Source organism: Podarcis liolepis (assembly GCF_965112155.1).
Source record: "Podarcis liolepis genome assembly, chromosome: 10".
Lineage (NCBI taxonomy): Eukaryota > Metazoa > Chordata > Lepidosauria > Squamata > Lacertidae > Podarcis > Podarcis liolepis.
In genome coordinates this window covers 7102552-7118921 of record NC_139562.1, presented here as the reverse complement: position 1 = coordinate 7118921, position 16370 = coordinate 7102552, and the positions used below count along the sequence as shown (strand labels likewise).

The 16370-nt window shown below is 45.2% G+C and overlaps 1 protein-coding gene across 1 annotated transcript in view; it reads left to right on the top strand.

Moving 5' to 3' along the window:
* Positions 1 to 16370, top strand: part of EXOC4 (exocyst complex component 4) — a 369665-nt gene that overhangs the window by 327651 nt on the left and 25644 nt on the right. Inside the window, exons 15-17 of the mRNA XM_083461060.1 lie at positions 6718 to 6856; positions 11644 to 11822; positions 12475 to 12634. Coding sequence (XP_083317186.1) covers positions 6718 to 6856; positions 11644 to 11822; positions 12475 to 12634 — 478 coding nt within the window. The remainder of the gene's footprint in view (positions 1 to 6717; positions 6857 to 11643; positions 11823 to 12474; positions 12635 to 16370) is intronic.

Here is a 16370-nt window from a genome sequence, read left to right as displayed (position 1 = left end):
AGAAAAACATCTACTTCTACTTCATTGACTATGCAAAAGCCTTTGACTGTGTCGACCACAGCAAACTATGGCAAGTTCTTAAAGAAATGGGAGTGCCTGATCACCTCATCTGTCTCCTGAGAAATCTCTATGTGGGACAAGAAGCTACAGTTAGAACTGGATATGGAACAACTGTTTGGTTCAAAATTGGGAAAGGAGTACGGCAAGGCTGTATATTGTCTCCCTGCTTATTTAACTTATATGCAGAATTCATCATGCGAAAGGCTGGGCTGGATGAATCCCAAGCCGGAATTAAGATTGCCGGAAGAAATATCAACAACCTCAAATATGCAGATGACACAACCTTGATGGCAGAAAGTGAGGAGGAATTACAGAACCTTTTAATGAGGGTGAAAGAGGAGAGCGCAAAATATGGTCTTAAGCTCAACATCAAGAAAACGAAGATCATGGCCACTGGGCCCATCACCTCCTGGCAAATAGAAGGGGAAGAAATAGAGGCAGGGAGAGATTTTACCTTCTTGGGCTCCATGATCACTGCAGATGGTGACAGCAATCACGAAATTAAAAGACGCCTGATCCTTGGGAGAAAGGCGATGGTAAACCTAGACAGCATCTTAAAAAGCAGAGACATCACCTTGCCAACAAAGGTCCGTATAGTTAAAGCCATGGTTTTCCCAGTAGTGATATATGGAAGTGAGAGCTGGACCATAAAGAAGGCTGATCGCCAAAGAATTGATACTTTTGAATTATGGTGCTGGAGGAAACTCTTGAGAGTCCCATGGACTGCAAGAATATCAAACGTATCCATTCTTAAGGAAATCAGCCCTGAGTGCTCACTGGGAGGACAGATCCTGAAGCTGAGGCTCCAAGACTTTGGCCACCTCATGAGAAGAGAAGACTCCCTGGAAAAGACCCTGATGTCGGGAAAGATTGAGGGCACAAGAAGAAGGGGACGACAGAGGACGAGATGGTTGGACAGTGTTTTCGAAACCACAAACAGGAGTCTGACCAAACTGCGGGAGGCAGTGGAAGACAGGAGTGCCTGGCGTGCTCTGGTCCATGGGGTCATGAAGAGTCGGTCACGACTAAACAACAACAACACCTGCAGGTCCCTTCTGATGTTCTTATGCTTTAGTGTCATAGAATTATATGATTCTACACTCCCATGCAACTCTCCAGATTTGGAAGCAGGATACGAGTAGCTATTCCTATGCATTGGTTCCCTTGACTCTCAGTAGTGGCGCCCGCCCTGTGGAACGCCCTCCTTTCAGATGTCAACAAAATAAACAACTATCTGACTTTTAGAAGACATCCGAAGGCAGCCCTGCTTAGGGAAGTTTTTAATGTTTGATGTTGTTGCTTTTTTATTATTGTTGGTGTTCTGTTGGGAGCTGCCCAGAGTGTCTGGGGAAATCCAGCCAGATGGGCAGGCTATTACTACTACTACTACTACTACTATTAATAATAATAATAATTTCTTCAAGGATTCATTTGTATTTCAAGCCTGTCTAGGGAACCATTCTGTTTTTCCAACCTTAGATCACAGTATACAGATTGATATGAGTCCTATTCCTTTCTCCCTCTCTCTCTCTCTCTCTCTCTCTCTCTCTCTCTCTCTCTCCTTTTCAAACTTTACTCTTCTCCTTACCCCACTCCCTAGCAATAAACCCTTTTTGGGGGCTGTATATATGCAGAAATGGGCAGAAAGCAAGCCACTTTTTCAAGGAGTTATTGCCTTTTTAAAAAGTGCTAATTTCCTTGTGAAATTTATGCCTGCCAGCAGAGGCGGCTGAGGAGCACCCCAGGCAGTTCTAACGAGACAATTCATTAGCCGACGAGTGTACACACGCCATAAAGAACATTAATTCGCAAAATGAAAAACTAATAGAGTGTTTAGCCGGCTCTTTATCACCAGTGACAGTCGGCACTCTCCCAATCATTAGTGTTTACTGAGCGGATGGGGGCCGCCGCCCTGGCCTGCCTTATCGCCACTCATCTCAAATGAGATCCTTGTGCCTTTCCGGCTCAGCTGCTCTGCCTCTCTCCCTCACCTTAAACGTTTCAACCTGCTGTACTTAGCTGCAGAGATTTATGGGCTCCTACTCTCAGTGCTGGAAGGGGAACAGCTTTCTCTGTTGTAAACATTTTATCTGCCTCCTACAACACCTGGAGTCTCTCTCTCTCTCTCTCTCTCTCTCTCTCTCTCACACACACACACACACACACACACACACACACAAACTTTCTGCAGGAGAGCGAGAGAGCCAGCTAGCAAGGCCAGAGCTCAGGGATGATGGGAGTTGTAGTCCAACAACATCTGGGGACCCACAGGTTGAGAACCCAGGTCCATATCCACACCTTGGCACAAAGGTGACCGTGGGAGCAGCCTATTTCCCTTTCTCACAGGGTGGGGATAGAAGTGGGGGCCACGTACACTGCCCTAAGCTCCCTAGAGGAAGGACAGGGTGAAATCCTATATATGTTTAGTGAACTTAGTTCTCTTGAGTGTTAATCCTTATGCAGCCAAAATGACATAAGCCCCCATACAAGAGAAAAGTTTCCGCCAGCTCGGGAGAATCCCGGAAGTACCAAAGCAAAGTTAAGAGGAAGCAACCTAAGCAGAGGAAGGGGGAACCCAAAACAGATGAATGAGGGCTGAATGTACTCAGTGGTCATGAAAGCCTGATGGAAGGGGAGTGGGAAATTGAAGGGGAGGAGAGAAGGACTAGAATGGTGTATTCTGAAAGAGGGTGTGGCTGGCACCCTAGCCATTCATTGCAGGCCCTACCTATATAGTAACAACAAAAGTTTCTCAGCAAAATCCCGCTCGTGGATACATTGATTTCCAGTCCCCTGACCCCTGCAAAGCAGTTGTAATTACCTTTCCTCATAAAAACTGTAACAATGTTAACCACACAAGTCAGAGACCCTCCGCGCTCCAAGAGAAAGGGATTTCTGACTTTGGTATGCATACCAATTATGTAGACCAACGGGTAGTATTCAACTACTGAGAGTAGACTTACTGCAGTTAATGAAACTAAGTTAGTCACAGCCCCTTCTTCTTCTTCTTCTTCTTCTTCTTCTTCTTCTTCTTCTTCTTCTTCTTCTTCGCCCATCTGACTGGATTGCCCCAGCTACTCTAGGTGGCTTCCAGCAAAATATAAAAAGAAAATAAAACATTAAAAGCTTTCCATACAGGACTACCTACAGATGTCTTCTAAAGGACATATAGCGGTGTATCTGTTTGTCATCTGATAGGATGGTGATCCACAGGGTGGGCACCACTACTGAAAAGGCCTTCTGCCTGGTTCTCTTTAACTTCAGTAGGTCTACCGTGATCAAGACTAGCATTGAATACCACCCCATTCAGCTATTTTTAATGGTAGAACTGAGGAGTTGGCTGGAAGAGAGAGGTGTTCCTGGAACATGCCATTGGGTTGGTGGGTACTGGAATCAACAGCACCAGCAGTCTTTGGAAGAGGTTTAGTTTTGGGTGATTCTTTGAGGATGCAGCTTTTCATAGTTGCAGGAAGCAATTGAGGGCTGCTGCTGTACTTCCCATGGGCATATGGATGCAACAGAACGGGAGAGAACACCCGAAATTAGGAAATTAAGTTGAGACATAGAGGGTCTTGCCAGAATGTAAGCTGTTCATTCATTATTTGTTAAGGGTATGAATTGGCTCTATGTGTGCCTTGACTAACAAGAGTGTTTTTTGAATAATTATCTCACGTTCCTAAGTCAGTTTGCACCATTAACAAGGTTTCTCAAGGCAGATGAGAGACCTCCTAAGCTTTTCAGTCACTCCATGGCCTTGGTTTTTACAAAAACGTTTAAAAAAATGGCCTATCTCCTCCTACCTCCGCTGCATTTCTTTCTCCCCCCCCCCCGCCCCCGTTGCAAAATCCAGCTGACTGAAACTAATTCTTTTTCAAGAGGGAAGGGGTGGGGATTGTTTTGATAGGCAGGTATAGCTTTTAATGACAGCGCATTACAGTGGTACCTCAGGTTACATATGCTTCAGGTTACATATGCTTCAGGTAACAGACTCCGCTAACCCAGAAATAGTGCTTCAGGTTAAGAACTTTGCTTCAGGATGAGAACAGAAATTGGTCTCCGGCGGCGCGGCAGCAGCAGGAGGCCCCATTAGCTAAAATGGCGCTTCAGGTTAAGAACAGTTTCAGGTTAAGTACGGACCTCCGGAACGAATTAAGTACTTAACCTGAGGTACCACTGTATTTTATTAGGCCACTCCAATCACAGTGATTTGGGAAAGGGGATATTAAAGTAAATAGAGTTCTTCAACAGGGGTCAACCTTCTTCTCTGAGTTCCAGCTGTGAGAGCAGGTATATAAGCGGAGGAATTAGACTATTGGGGCTGCCTGCTGATTTCTCAATTGTTCTTTCCGCCCCGCCCCCCCAATAAACAATTAAAAATCCTATTGCTCTCTTTTTACTTCATGAGGGGAGGGGGAAAGGGTGACTTTTCTAGTATTTTTCTTTTTTTCTTTTTTAAAAAGGTAAAATAAATTAACGTGGTAGCACCTGGGCCTACATCTCTGAACTTTAGCAGGTTTCCTCCCTCCCTCATGACCTTAGTTTTCCAACTGATTGCCCAGCAGAAAAAGGAGGAGATGTGATTTCTATTTTCCCACCCAAAGCTGAACAACACGGAGCAGATCCAAAGCAGATTGGGGTCTCAGAGCAGCTTACAATAAAATAAAATTAAAAATCAATAAAAAATAAACAAGCAAACTGTTGCAGTCAATTAAAACCAGTACGGAGCAGAGGCAGAAAGTCACCAGCTGAAGAGCTGAAAGACTAAAAGGCCTGGGGTGAACAGAAAGGTTTTCATCTGGCACCAGAAAGAGAATAAAGATGTCATCAGGTGATTAGTCTGGCAAGAAAGCACCAAAGTTAGGGTGCCACACTTGAAAAATCTTGCTTCTCGTCACCACCAGCCTTACAGAGCTTTGTAAGTTAAAAATGGCACCTTGATTTGGGCTTGGAAAACTCTGTGAAGCTGCAATAGATGTCAGAGTGCTGTTGCAGTATTCACCCAGCCCAAATCTTTCCAGAAGCCCCTGGACCCAAACACTGGTATTTGGGTACTGAGGTGCATGTTGCTGTTGTCAGTGAAGATGGATTGATTGATTGATTGATTGATTGATTGATTGATAGTTGGTCTTCTACATAAGAAATGTGTCACAGCGAAGGGAACAGGATCCAGGGGATTGCAGAGGGGGTACTTTGCTTTTTGCTCCAGAATGTATGGAGACTGCTGGAATATTATATGAATGTAGATTGTCTGTTATCAGAGCTGTAGCCGAGAGCTCTCTCAGCTATAGTACAACTTCCTTCTCAAATGCTGGTTTTCTCTTATTGTGAGTTTCAGAACTGTGTCAGAGGGGATTCCAGAGAACAATTTGTGTGCATGTACAAGATGACATGTTATACCTTTAAAAACTCACACGCTTCATGTTGCGCTGCAACCAAGCCAGAATCTGAAACCCCAAACTGGTTTTCTTCCCACTGCGATTAAACCATTCAAAAGTCTTCCCTGACATTCTGTTCAATCAGGAAGTGGTCCGTGGTCTTTCACAATGGGCCTTGATTTGCTACAAAGCAGTATGCTTCAGGAGCACCTCAAGTCCTGTTTCCTGTTCCTGAGCTCTTGTCATTTGCATGCATTGATTTGCAGGAGTCAGTTTTTCAAGAGGCGCTGCCATTCTTTCGTGTAACAAAATGATTGAAATCGCTGGTGACAACCAGTGCAAATGACTTAATTTCCACCCCCACCCCCACCCCTTCACTTTGCCAGAATGAATGATTCCTCTGTTTGTCAGGACAGGTTATTGTAAAAGCGTTTTGAGCTGTCAAGAAGGGAATGGCCCACCTCCCAAATCAGTCCTATTAGATAAAATAGCGGACCCCTAAACAACTTGCTAGATGGAAACATGGAATGATAAGCAATCCTTGTAGTTGGGGTAGTCATAGAAAATTGTGTGCAGTCTTGGCAATCTTGTGTGTATGTTCCTTAAACAGAGCATTTTTCTAGCCCTCATTGTTGCAAGAAAAGGCAACATGGTGCAATGAAAGTATCTGATCAAAATAATTGACTTGAGGGAGTCTTTGAGTCTCCAGGGGAGGATTTCATTCTTCTGTCCTTGGATCACAAAAGATAACCAAGATCAGTCAACTCATGTGGGGATGTTCAAGAGTTCCATGAGACTGCAGTCCTCGTATTTATGGTAGTAAATATGTTTTTTGCATAGAGAATATTTTTATTGGGTGGCTCATAAATTGAATGAATAAATAAATAAATAAATAAATATGATAGGCATTTCATTGAACTCTCTGAAGAGTCCATAAACTAGCCTTGCCATGGAAGCTTTTCTTTTTTCTTTTTTAATGCTACACTGCCTTTCCTCTCAGCCTGGTGCTTCAGCTGCTTAAATCCTCCATGGCTGTTCACCACCGAGAATAGCTCTGCTGGGAGGCATTTTGGAGCCACATCATTGGAAGCAAATAAGATTTCAAGGGCCCAGTCTGTTGCCTAGGAACGTTGACTCAACATCTACTTCAAGAGCTTAGTCCATGTGGCCTTTCCTCCCCTAACTGGGCTGACAGTTCAGTAGATGCCAACTGAGATGGCACAGGTGCTGTGATGGAATGTCCCAGGCAGTCATCGCACCCCACTTTCTCTTTCATCTGCAGTGTCACCTGGCCAAGATGGACATGCCAACATGGATCTCCCTCCAGTGTCTGAGCAGATCATGCAAACCCTCACTGAGCTGGCCCGATCCTTCCAGGAAATGGCTGACCGCTGCTTGCTGGTTCTGCACTTAGAAGTTAGGTATGTATTCAGCTGGTTATACAGAGACACCAGTGTGTGCCTCCTTCAGTCTCACTATTGCATTTGCAGAACTCGACAGGGAGGAGGAATTGGTGGCGGAGTGGGAAAATTAGCTGGCTCTGCCTAAGATTGTTGGACTTTTCCTTGACTGGTCCCAATGGACACCAGCCTCCATTGGACTTTAGGGATACTTTTTCAAGATGTATCACACTTGCATGAGGATCCATAAAACAATCGTACAAGGGAAACCAGAATCCAGAAGCTTCTCCAAGGCTGACTCCGTGACTGAGGCCAGGGGCTTCCATTTCACAGCAGCGAATGTTTCAGACTCTCTGTGCCATTAGTTGTTTTTGAGGGCCAGTGCTTGGAATGAAGTAGTTCCCATAATGGCTTGGTGAACTGGACACGAATTAAGTTCATTTTGGTGTGCAACTTTGAATGATTCCTAGTTCATCTTCAAGCTAATTTACTTACATGTGTTTTTTTACTCTTCAGATTCTTTGGACCTTTAAGCTTAATTATCACAATTATTAGGGGAAATATTGACAGTTCACATTTCACTATGTGTGTGTTTTGATGTTTTCTTAAAACTTTTAAATTTATCTTATACCTCAGCAAAGCAGTTTATTACATTCTTAACGCTAAAAGGTTGCTCCTCTGCTGATGATCATTTGGATGAACTTGAACTGTGTGAACGAAACTAGCTTGTTTTGTAAAGGGGCAAATGTGAACTGGAATTAATTCCTCTTGGGACATGTTGAACTAGTTCCTTTAAGAAATGAACTTTCCAGTCTATGAGGGGGGAGTGGTTAGTGTTGTACAGTGGATCAGAGTGTTGTCTTTGAGTGTAAGTAGTTGGGCTCAAACAATAATAATAATAATTTATTCTTTATACCCCGCCCATCTGGCTGGGTTTCCCCAGCCACTCTGACCGGCTTCCAGCAAAATGTTAAAATACAACAAAAAATAACCATTCAACCAAAGTTTTGTGCTTTTATCTGACATTTTCTCATCACCATGGGCTGGCTATTTCTTTATTGTAATAAGGGAGCTGGGCTTAAACTCAAATTCCATAGTGTTCTGATGCTGGAAGATTTTCCAGAGGGATGTTAGTCTGTTGCAGCAAAAACTGCAAATGGTCTTGTGACCAACAAAGCTATCGGAGCAGAAGCTTTTATGGACCAGACACCACTTCCTCAGATTCATGAAGTGCAGCAAAGTGGTCTCTGGTTCATGAACACATTTGCCAAAATAAATTGGTTAGCCTTCAAAGTGCTACTAGACTCTGTTGATGATCCTAGAAGGAACCTCATTAGTTCATTTTTTTTTAAATAAAGCTTTTAAAATGATGTTTTATCTCTAAGAAAGCAGTTGGGTTTGAGGGTGGGGAGAATTCCAGATGAGAACCCTTCATGGGGGCAAAGGTTTAATATATACCCTGCCAATGCTCTAGTCAAAGCATCCTTCAGTCGCCTTAAAATGTCAAAGATTTAAAAATGAAAGAAAAAAGATTGGTCATTGTTTCAACGCCTCTTCCTCACCACAGCTAATTCGGCGGCTCCTGCTCTCCAACCCGCTTTTGCTCACGTGTTTCAGAAGGGCCCCTCTGGCATGAGGATGCAGAACGGAAGGGAGTGCATAAAAATAGAGCAAGCCTCCTGAATCTGAGGCTTCAGTAGGCAGGTCCAGTGCTGACCTACAAATGCTTGTTCCACATCCCCCAAGCTCTCATTAGCCTGGTTATCACTCCAGACTCCTGTGTCACCACTTGAGGATTTCATTTGAAATGCCTCCAAAGGACGTATTTGCTGAACCAGCATATACTATGTCGGGAGAGCCAAAAGAAAAGGAACATTTGGCATTTTACCTGTGACAACTTGCGCTGTATCTAATCAGCACAGGCCTTTATATGTATTTTCCCCACAGGGGGGCGGGAAATGACAGGCTGAAATGGTGGTTACATTTAAAGCAGAAATCACCTACCAGGATTCTTCCCCTATTATTATTATTATTATTCACCTATTTGAACTTTAAAGGGAAAATACTACGTTGTCACTTTATTTTGAGAATGTCACCTTTATCAGGCAGTTTCAGTAAATAAAAGGTCTGCCCTTGGGTGGGGGGTTAGTGATTTGGCACCAGCCACGGATCACAGTTAACAATCCCGAAGAAGCATTTTGCAAAAATCAACCTCCCTGCTGTGCAATCAGCAATGTTTTCAGAAAACCTTAATGCCAAAGTTGCATCAAGGTCAACACAAACATGTCAGCACAGAGACAGGGGAGATTCTGGGGGCGACAACTGCGTGATTTGTCTTTTGCACTTCATTATGTTTTTCAACCAGCCATGCCATGGGATGGCATGGATGCAACTGGGTCTCTGTCTTAACTGCGGCTTAATGAATCCAGAAGTAGCCTTAGGAGCAAGTGCTCCCTCCCTTGACCAATTCCTTCTCACCCTTGGAATAAGCAAAATAAAAAAATTCCTTCCAGTAGCACCTTAAAGACCAACTAAGTTAGTTCTTGGTATGAGCTTTCGTGTGCATGCACACTTCTTCAGATACACTGAAACAGAAGTTGCCAGATCCTTCTATATAGTGAGAAGGTGGGGAGGGGTATTACTCAGAAGGGTGGTGGGAATGGGAGATTGGCAGATAGCTGAGATGAGCCTGTTGACGACTCTTAACGACTCTTAACTCATTACCAAACTTAAAACCATGGAGAGACCTGGTTTGAACAAAGACATTGAATTCTTATCTCATTATACATGACTAGCTATTTTTCACCTTCTCACCCCTTGCCTTTTCCTGTAAGACCTATTGCAGTCGTTAAGAGTCGTCAACAGGCTCATCTCAGCTATCTGCCAATCTCCCATTCCCACCACCCTTCTGAGTAATACCCCTCCCCACCTTCTCACTATATAGAAGGATCTGGCAACTTCTGTTTCAGTGTATCTGAAGAAGTGTGCATGCACACGAAAGCTCATACCAAGAACTAACTTAGTTGGTCTTTAAGGTGCTACTGGAAGGAATTTTTTTATTTTGACTATGGCAGACCAACACGGCTACCTATCTGTAATTGGAATAAGCAGTTTGCCACCTCTGTGATTAACTGCTGTTAACGGGGTCCCCCTGTTTAACCAGAATGTGAAATTATAGGTTTCACACCATGGGTTAAGGGAGAACCCTGGCTCATGGTTGTTCTGCTGACCTGCTTAGATGTGTTTGAAGAAATGTGCTTCAGAGAGAAGGTGACGAGGGCTACGGAGCCAGCATTCGCATGGCTAGCTCTTGGTTGGTCAACTGGGTGACAGCATCACAGCTAGCTCGGCCTACAGTTGGACAACCCAGGTGGCCACCCTGTCCAGCCCCCCTCCATATGGTAGGACCTCACCCACATCAGTGCCCAAAAGCTATCTCCATAGTTCTAGGCCTGCACAGGGCACTGCACATTGTGCCTTGCAAGGCGGGAGTATCAGGGACTCCAGTGTTTGAACCAGGAGGTTCTGAATACAAAGCTGAAACCAAATATCATGTCTTCTTCACCTCAGCAGGATAATGAGCTTCAGAGCCTATTCTAGGAGCAGAAAGGAAATAGGGGTTTGCAACAGCAGCCTCTGTGATTGGCTAGCAGTATGAAGCCTCTAGATCAGCAAAGTATAAATACTAGCATCCTGGCCTTCTGCCCCCTGTAGCTCCAACTCCAGCTCCTGCCATTGATCTGTGGCACCCTAGGCTGGTGGCCAGATGGTCTGGGAGGGGCTGTGGCAGCAGCTTCTTCTGAGTGTCTGCTTGCCAGTTCTCTGCCTCCTCCAGCTTTAAGTCCTTGCCTTCAGAGCTGCCTTATTCAAGCAATCAAGGCAACCACAAACCCCATAATCTGCAATTGGACTGCATTATGGAAATCGGGCCCATTAGCATAAATGTATGTAATTGACACACTTTACAAAATTTGCCTTTTGTACAGTTCAGTTCAGATGCTCTTTGGATGCTCTCCTGAAGCCATGGGGAAGGAAGCACAACCGACTTCTTCTTAATTCTATATCTCTGAGTCTTAAGAGCTCCCCGTCTTTGGACACAGCCCAGGCCAGTTTGCATATTCAGTAGAATCAAGTGGTGCCACCTTTCCTGGACTCTACCACTTCAGACTTCCGGTTTGGGGCAGGGCAGTTTTCCATCAGAAATAGTGCGAGGGAAATGGGTTTGTGAGGCACAGGAGATAGATGTGATATATAAAATACCACAATCATAATTCTATAGCTACATACCGGGAAGATTCCAATAAGTAGGCAAGACTACATGTCTTACTTTGTGGTGAAGATGAATACTAGCCAGGTTTTAGAGAAAAAACAAAAAATCGCTATCCCATATCCCACACCCCAGACGCCATTGCATAAGACTAATGTGTTCAGGAAAAGATGTAGTTGACGTTTCTTCTTGGCCCAGGCCTTAATTCTCCCCTACCTTGGAGCAACAAGAATAATGGATGGTTTTCAAACTGAGTCCTACTCACAGTATACCCATTGAAAATAATGAACCCAAGTCTACTCTGTGTAGGACTAGCATTGACTACCACCCAGTGCTACTATCTTCTTTAGTATAAAGAAGGCGATATGGTGTTTGGCACATCCATAGATTCCCCATGTCTTGTCCAAGGGATCCATGGATGATTTGGATTTCCCCACATGCAAATGTACACTCAACCATTGGGTCTTGGCAGCTGTTGATTAAGCTAAATATTTTCTCTGATTAAGTAGTATGACGGCTATCATTGCCTTCTGTTTTGCAGGGTTCACTGCTTCCACTATCTGATCCCCTTGACTAAGCAAGGAAATTACGCCATTGTTGCCAATGTGGAGAGCATGGATTATGACCCCCTGGTGGTGCGACTCAATAAGGACATCAGCTTCGTTGAAGAAGCCATGAGTGCCAGTCTTCAGCAGCACAAGTTCCAGTATATCTTTGAAGGTCATTTGCTTTCCAGTGATTTGGGGATGATGACACCCATTTAGTTCAGCAAGCGGGTGGTATGGGGGAGATTTCCATTTTCTGGGTGAAATCAGGCCTTAGTGAGCCCATATATGGAATTGCAGGCTGTCTTGGGTTAAAGACATGAGTCTTGTTGCTAAGCCAATATATGACTTCATGAGAACGAGCAAGCATGTGAGTGCCCCGGTTAGTGTGTTAGACTAGGACCTGGGAGACCAGGGTTCAAATCTCCACTCAGCCATGAAGATCACTTGGTGACCTTGGGCTAGTTACTGCCTCTCAACCTAACCTACCTCATAGGGTAGGTTGTGGAGGTTAAATGGGGAGCGGAAAGAACCACGTTCACCACCTTGAGCTCTTCCCCCTTGCATTTCATCAGGCAGGGCAGCCAAAACTAAAAGGTTGCACAAATTCTGTGCTACGGACATATGTTGGAAAGCTTTTGTGAGTGCCCTGAAATAAATGGGACCCAGGAAAAGGGCAAAATGTTGCCTGTTTGATGTGCCTCATTAAGCAGAATCAAGTTGTTTCCTAAGTTACTGTTTTGCTGATTTTATCTTTCTGTCTTAATCCTTTCTTCTTACCGGTCACCTGTATGTGAAATTTTCCTTATCTTTCCTGCTCCATCCAGGTTTGGGCCACTTGATTTCCTGTATTCTCATAAACGGGGCCCAGTACTTCAAGCGCATCAGTGAATCTGGCATCAAGAAGATGTGCCGAAACATCTTTATCCTTCAACAGAACCTGACCAACATCACCATGTCACGGGAAGCGGACCTGGACTTTGCAAGGTGAGAGAGGAACTTGTGCTGCCTCCAAAACGTGGACTGCAAAAGTTTAGTAAAGGAGGATGGGCTCAATGTCTGAGGGCATGTTTTGCATGTAGAAAGACCTCACTTCAGTTGGATTTTGACACGGTGGCCTCATGATCATTAGCATGCAGTGTGGATGCTATTTTGTCACAAATCCAGCCTTAGGGCAAGAGTTTGGCCTGGATGACTTTTCCAGACACAATTCCGCTGTAATTCAGTGTGGGCCATGGACTGGTGCCCAGGTTAATGAAAGCAAGCATCAACAGCCCCCCTGCCCACCCCCAGCACCACCAGAAGGATTGCATTGATTTTGCAAACAGATAGGAGAAGTGCAGGTTGCCTCTCTCTAGCCGATTGTCTCTTTAATCTTGGCATTAGTTATTTCAGCAATGGACAGCTGAATGTATGAAATATTCATAAGGATATTTTTGGGGTCAGGAATCAAAATGCCTGTCTGGACTGAGCAGAAAAAGCTTTTGTGTCTGTCCCCCCGTGCCTTGGACTCGGAATAATCCACCAATAATGGAAGGGGAAGCTCAGAGTCTTTTGTCCCCTTTTTTCCTTCCCCGAGACCGAATTAGATGGGTGAAGAAGTCTGACTTGAGCAGATTTAGGGGGAACAAAGTCCGCTGGTGAGCTTCAATTATTTGGATTCTCATATGGGGAATGATCTCATTATTGAGTTAGCCTATTCATAATAACATTGACATGGGGAAATTACAAAACCCCGAGGCAGAGAGGGGGGCTCCATTACCAATTCTCTCCGGAATATAATTCTCAAATTCAATCATTTCCTTTTTAAATGATTTAAAACACACACACACACAACTTGAAATGTTAACTAAATTAGCGCAGGTTTTTGGCAGGCGGCACAGGACTCGAACATGTGCTGACAGCAACTGGCACCCATATCGGAGACCCAAGCGCAAGAGAAGGTTGGCAGCGGAATGAGCCAAGGCAGTGAACAGACAGTGTTTGGGGCATGGAGGGCGACACTTGCTGGGTCATCCGCTCTGCACGTTATCCCCATGTTGGTCACCACCCTGCACTGCCTCCCGCCGGGGCCCGGCCTTACGAATGCCAGGGCGTCAGGAAAAAGCAACGGCACCACATTCGCATGCTTTCTCATCATCAGCCCTGTATGCCCCACTGGATGGGCTGTGGCTCATCTCTTCAGCTGCCACACAAATGAGGTTCTGCTCACAGCTCACAGTAAGCACTGTTCGTGCTTCCATATTCCCCCTTTGCGCAGGGTAGGCCACACTTCTTGCTGGGCAATTCTCCTTCTCCTGCTAACCCCGGTCAGAGGAGCCCCACTCTTCGGAATTCCGTGCCTTTTTAAAAAAAAAAAAATTAAAAGTTTTTGGCATAAAATGCAATCAAAGCCAAACTAAGCTAGAGAAGAAAAATGTGAAAAAAGGAAGAATAACAAAGAATAATGAAAAGAACAGAAGACGAGAAAGGGAATAAAAGCCCAGCCTCTATTACAATTCTATGTTGTCTCTTACCCCACACACAGAAGGGTGAACCCTCCCAGCTCTCACCTGGTAGCTTCCACCTCTCCAAGTCTATCTCCCATGCACCTCTCAGGCCCAGCACTGCTTACTGCTGAGGAGTCCAATACGTTCTGTTGTTGTTGTTTAGTCGTTTAGTCATGTCTGACTCTTTGTGACCCCCCTGGACCAGAGCACGCCAGGCACTCCTGTCTTCCACTGCCTCCCGCATTTGGTCAAACTCATGCTGGTAACTTCGAGAACACTGTCCCACCATCTCGTCCTCTGTCGTCCCCTTCTCCTTGTGCCCTCCATCTTTCCCAACATCAGGGTCTTTTCCAGGGAGTCTTCTCTTCTCAGGAGGTGGCCAAAGTACTGGAGCCTCAGCTTCAGGATCTGTCCTTCCGGTGAGCACTCAGGGCTGATTTCCTTCAGAATAGAGAGGTTTGATCTTCTTGCAGTCCATGGGACTCTCAAGAGTCTCCTCCAGCAGCAGAATTCAAAAGCATCCATTCTTCGGCAATCAGCCTTCTTTATGGTCCAGCTCTAACTTCCATACCTCACTACTGGGAAAACCATAGCTTTGACTATACGGACCTTTGTTGGCAAGGTGATGTCTCTGCTTTTTAAGATGCTGTCTAGGTTTGTCATTGCTTTTCTCCCAAGAAGCAGGCGTCTTTTAATTTCGTGGCTGCTGTCACCATCTGCAGTGATCATGGAGCCCAAGAAAGTAAAATCTCTCACTGCCTCCATTTCTTCCCCTTCTATTTGCCAGGAGGTGGTGGGACCAGTGGCCATGATCTTTGGTTTTTTTTGTCCATTTTGTAGCCATTTGAGAAGCAGGAGCAACTCTGACTCTGCTTCCACTTACAGTCTCCCCAAGGAGATTCACATAGGTCAAAGGCAGTTTGTTTCAGACTTGTTTTCATAAAGCTTCTTTGGACTTGCATGGAGTGCCAAATGCATTTGGACAACTGGGCAGTGGCCCTGCCTCAGAACAGCGCCCTCAAGACTGTTCTTTGGCCCAGTGTTCTTCGCATTCCTCTACTGGAGCTCCGATCTTCTCTAGCTGTACAGTTTCCAGCACATATCTCATATTTGCACATAAGTCAGCTTATGAAACTTGTGAATCACATAGCTGCCATTAGATTAAAACCACCGTGTGGTGAAGGTGGGGGACAGCTGCAAATGGCTTTCAGCCATCCAAGTGTTCTTAAAGTATCAAAAAGCCCAAGCAGGGCTGGTGAGGAAAGGGTTCTGTGATGAGGGGACCACCACTGAAAAAGCCCTGCTCCTTGCAGCTATTGGCCAGGCTTTCTGGAACAATGGAGTTCAGAGCAAGGCTTTGTTCACGGGTTGTAGCAGTGGAGGATAAGGAGACCCGCTGCAGTCCTCGCCTTGAGTTTGTCCCTTCCAAGAGCTTTCTCAAATTGGTACTAAAGCATGCTCCCGTGCCCATGGACTCATCCACCCAGGTGAGTTTCCCATGTGTGTGTTGGGGTGCTTCTGTGGCAGTGACGGTTATATTCAGTGTTTATGCAACACCATCAAAGCACTGTATAGGAGTGTGCGGGCTTTGGAGTTTCTCAGACCTCTTCATCTCACAAGATGAGGGGCTGGGGACTGGATGGTGTGCGTACCTCTAGAGCCATGACACAGGTCTGGCTCACATGCCCTGCATGCATGAGGTTGCTGGGCCCCACGCTGGGCCAAAGATTCCTGCATCGCAGGGGGTTGGTCTAGAATGAGCCTTGGGGTCCCTTCCAACTTGTAGGGTTCTATGACTCTAGAGCAATAGAATATAGCAGTGAGATGGACCAATGTGCTATTCTGGTTTAAAGCCGATGTATATGTGTGTGCAACAATTGTTAAATGAAGCAAACTGCAGTCCCCGAAATGCTGCTGTTTAAATGGAACCTCTTCTACGGGATGTGATGTTGTGATTGATAAGCAGCAACCTGAGCATTAGAGACGCTGAGATGTTTTGGATTCGATTCAGCTCCCCTTGAAATATTTGGCAACACACTGCTTGATTTCGACAAGGGCCGACTCAGTGGCACACATCCAGTTGGGATCCAGCTCTGTTGAGCTGGTGCTGTGCGGCAAATTGCACCCGGTTGCCAAGGTCCCTTTTATGCTGTCATTGTGTGGTTCTGTTGTTTTTAATTTTGTTCTCTAGCAAGCTGCAGGGGTTTTCCTCCCCAGACTACTTGTAATGTGTC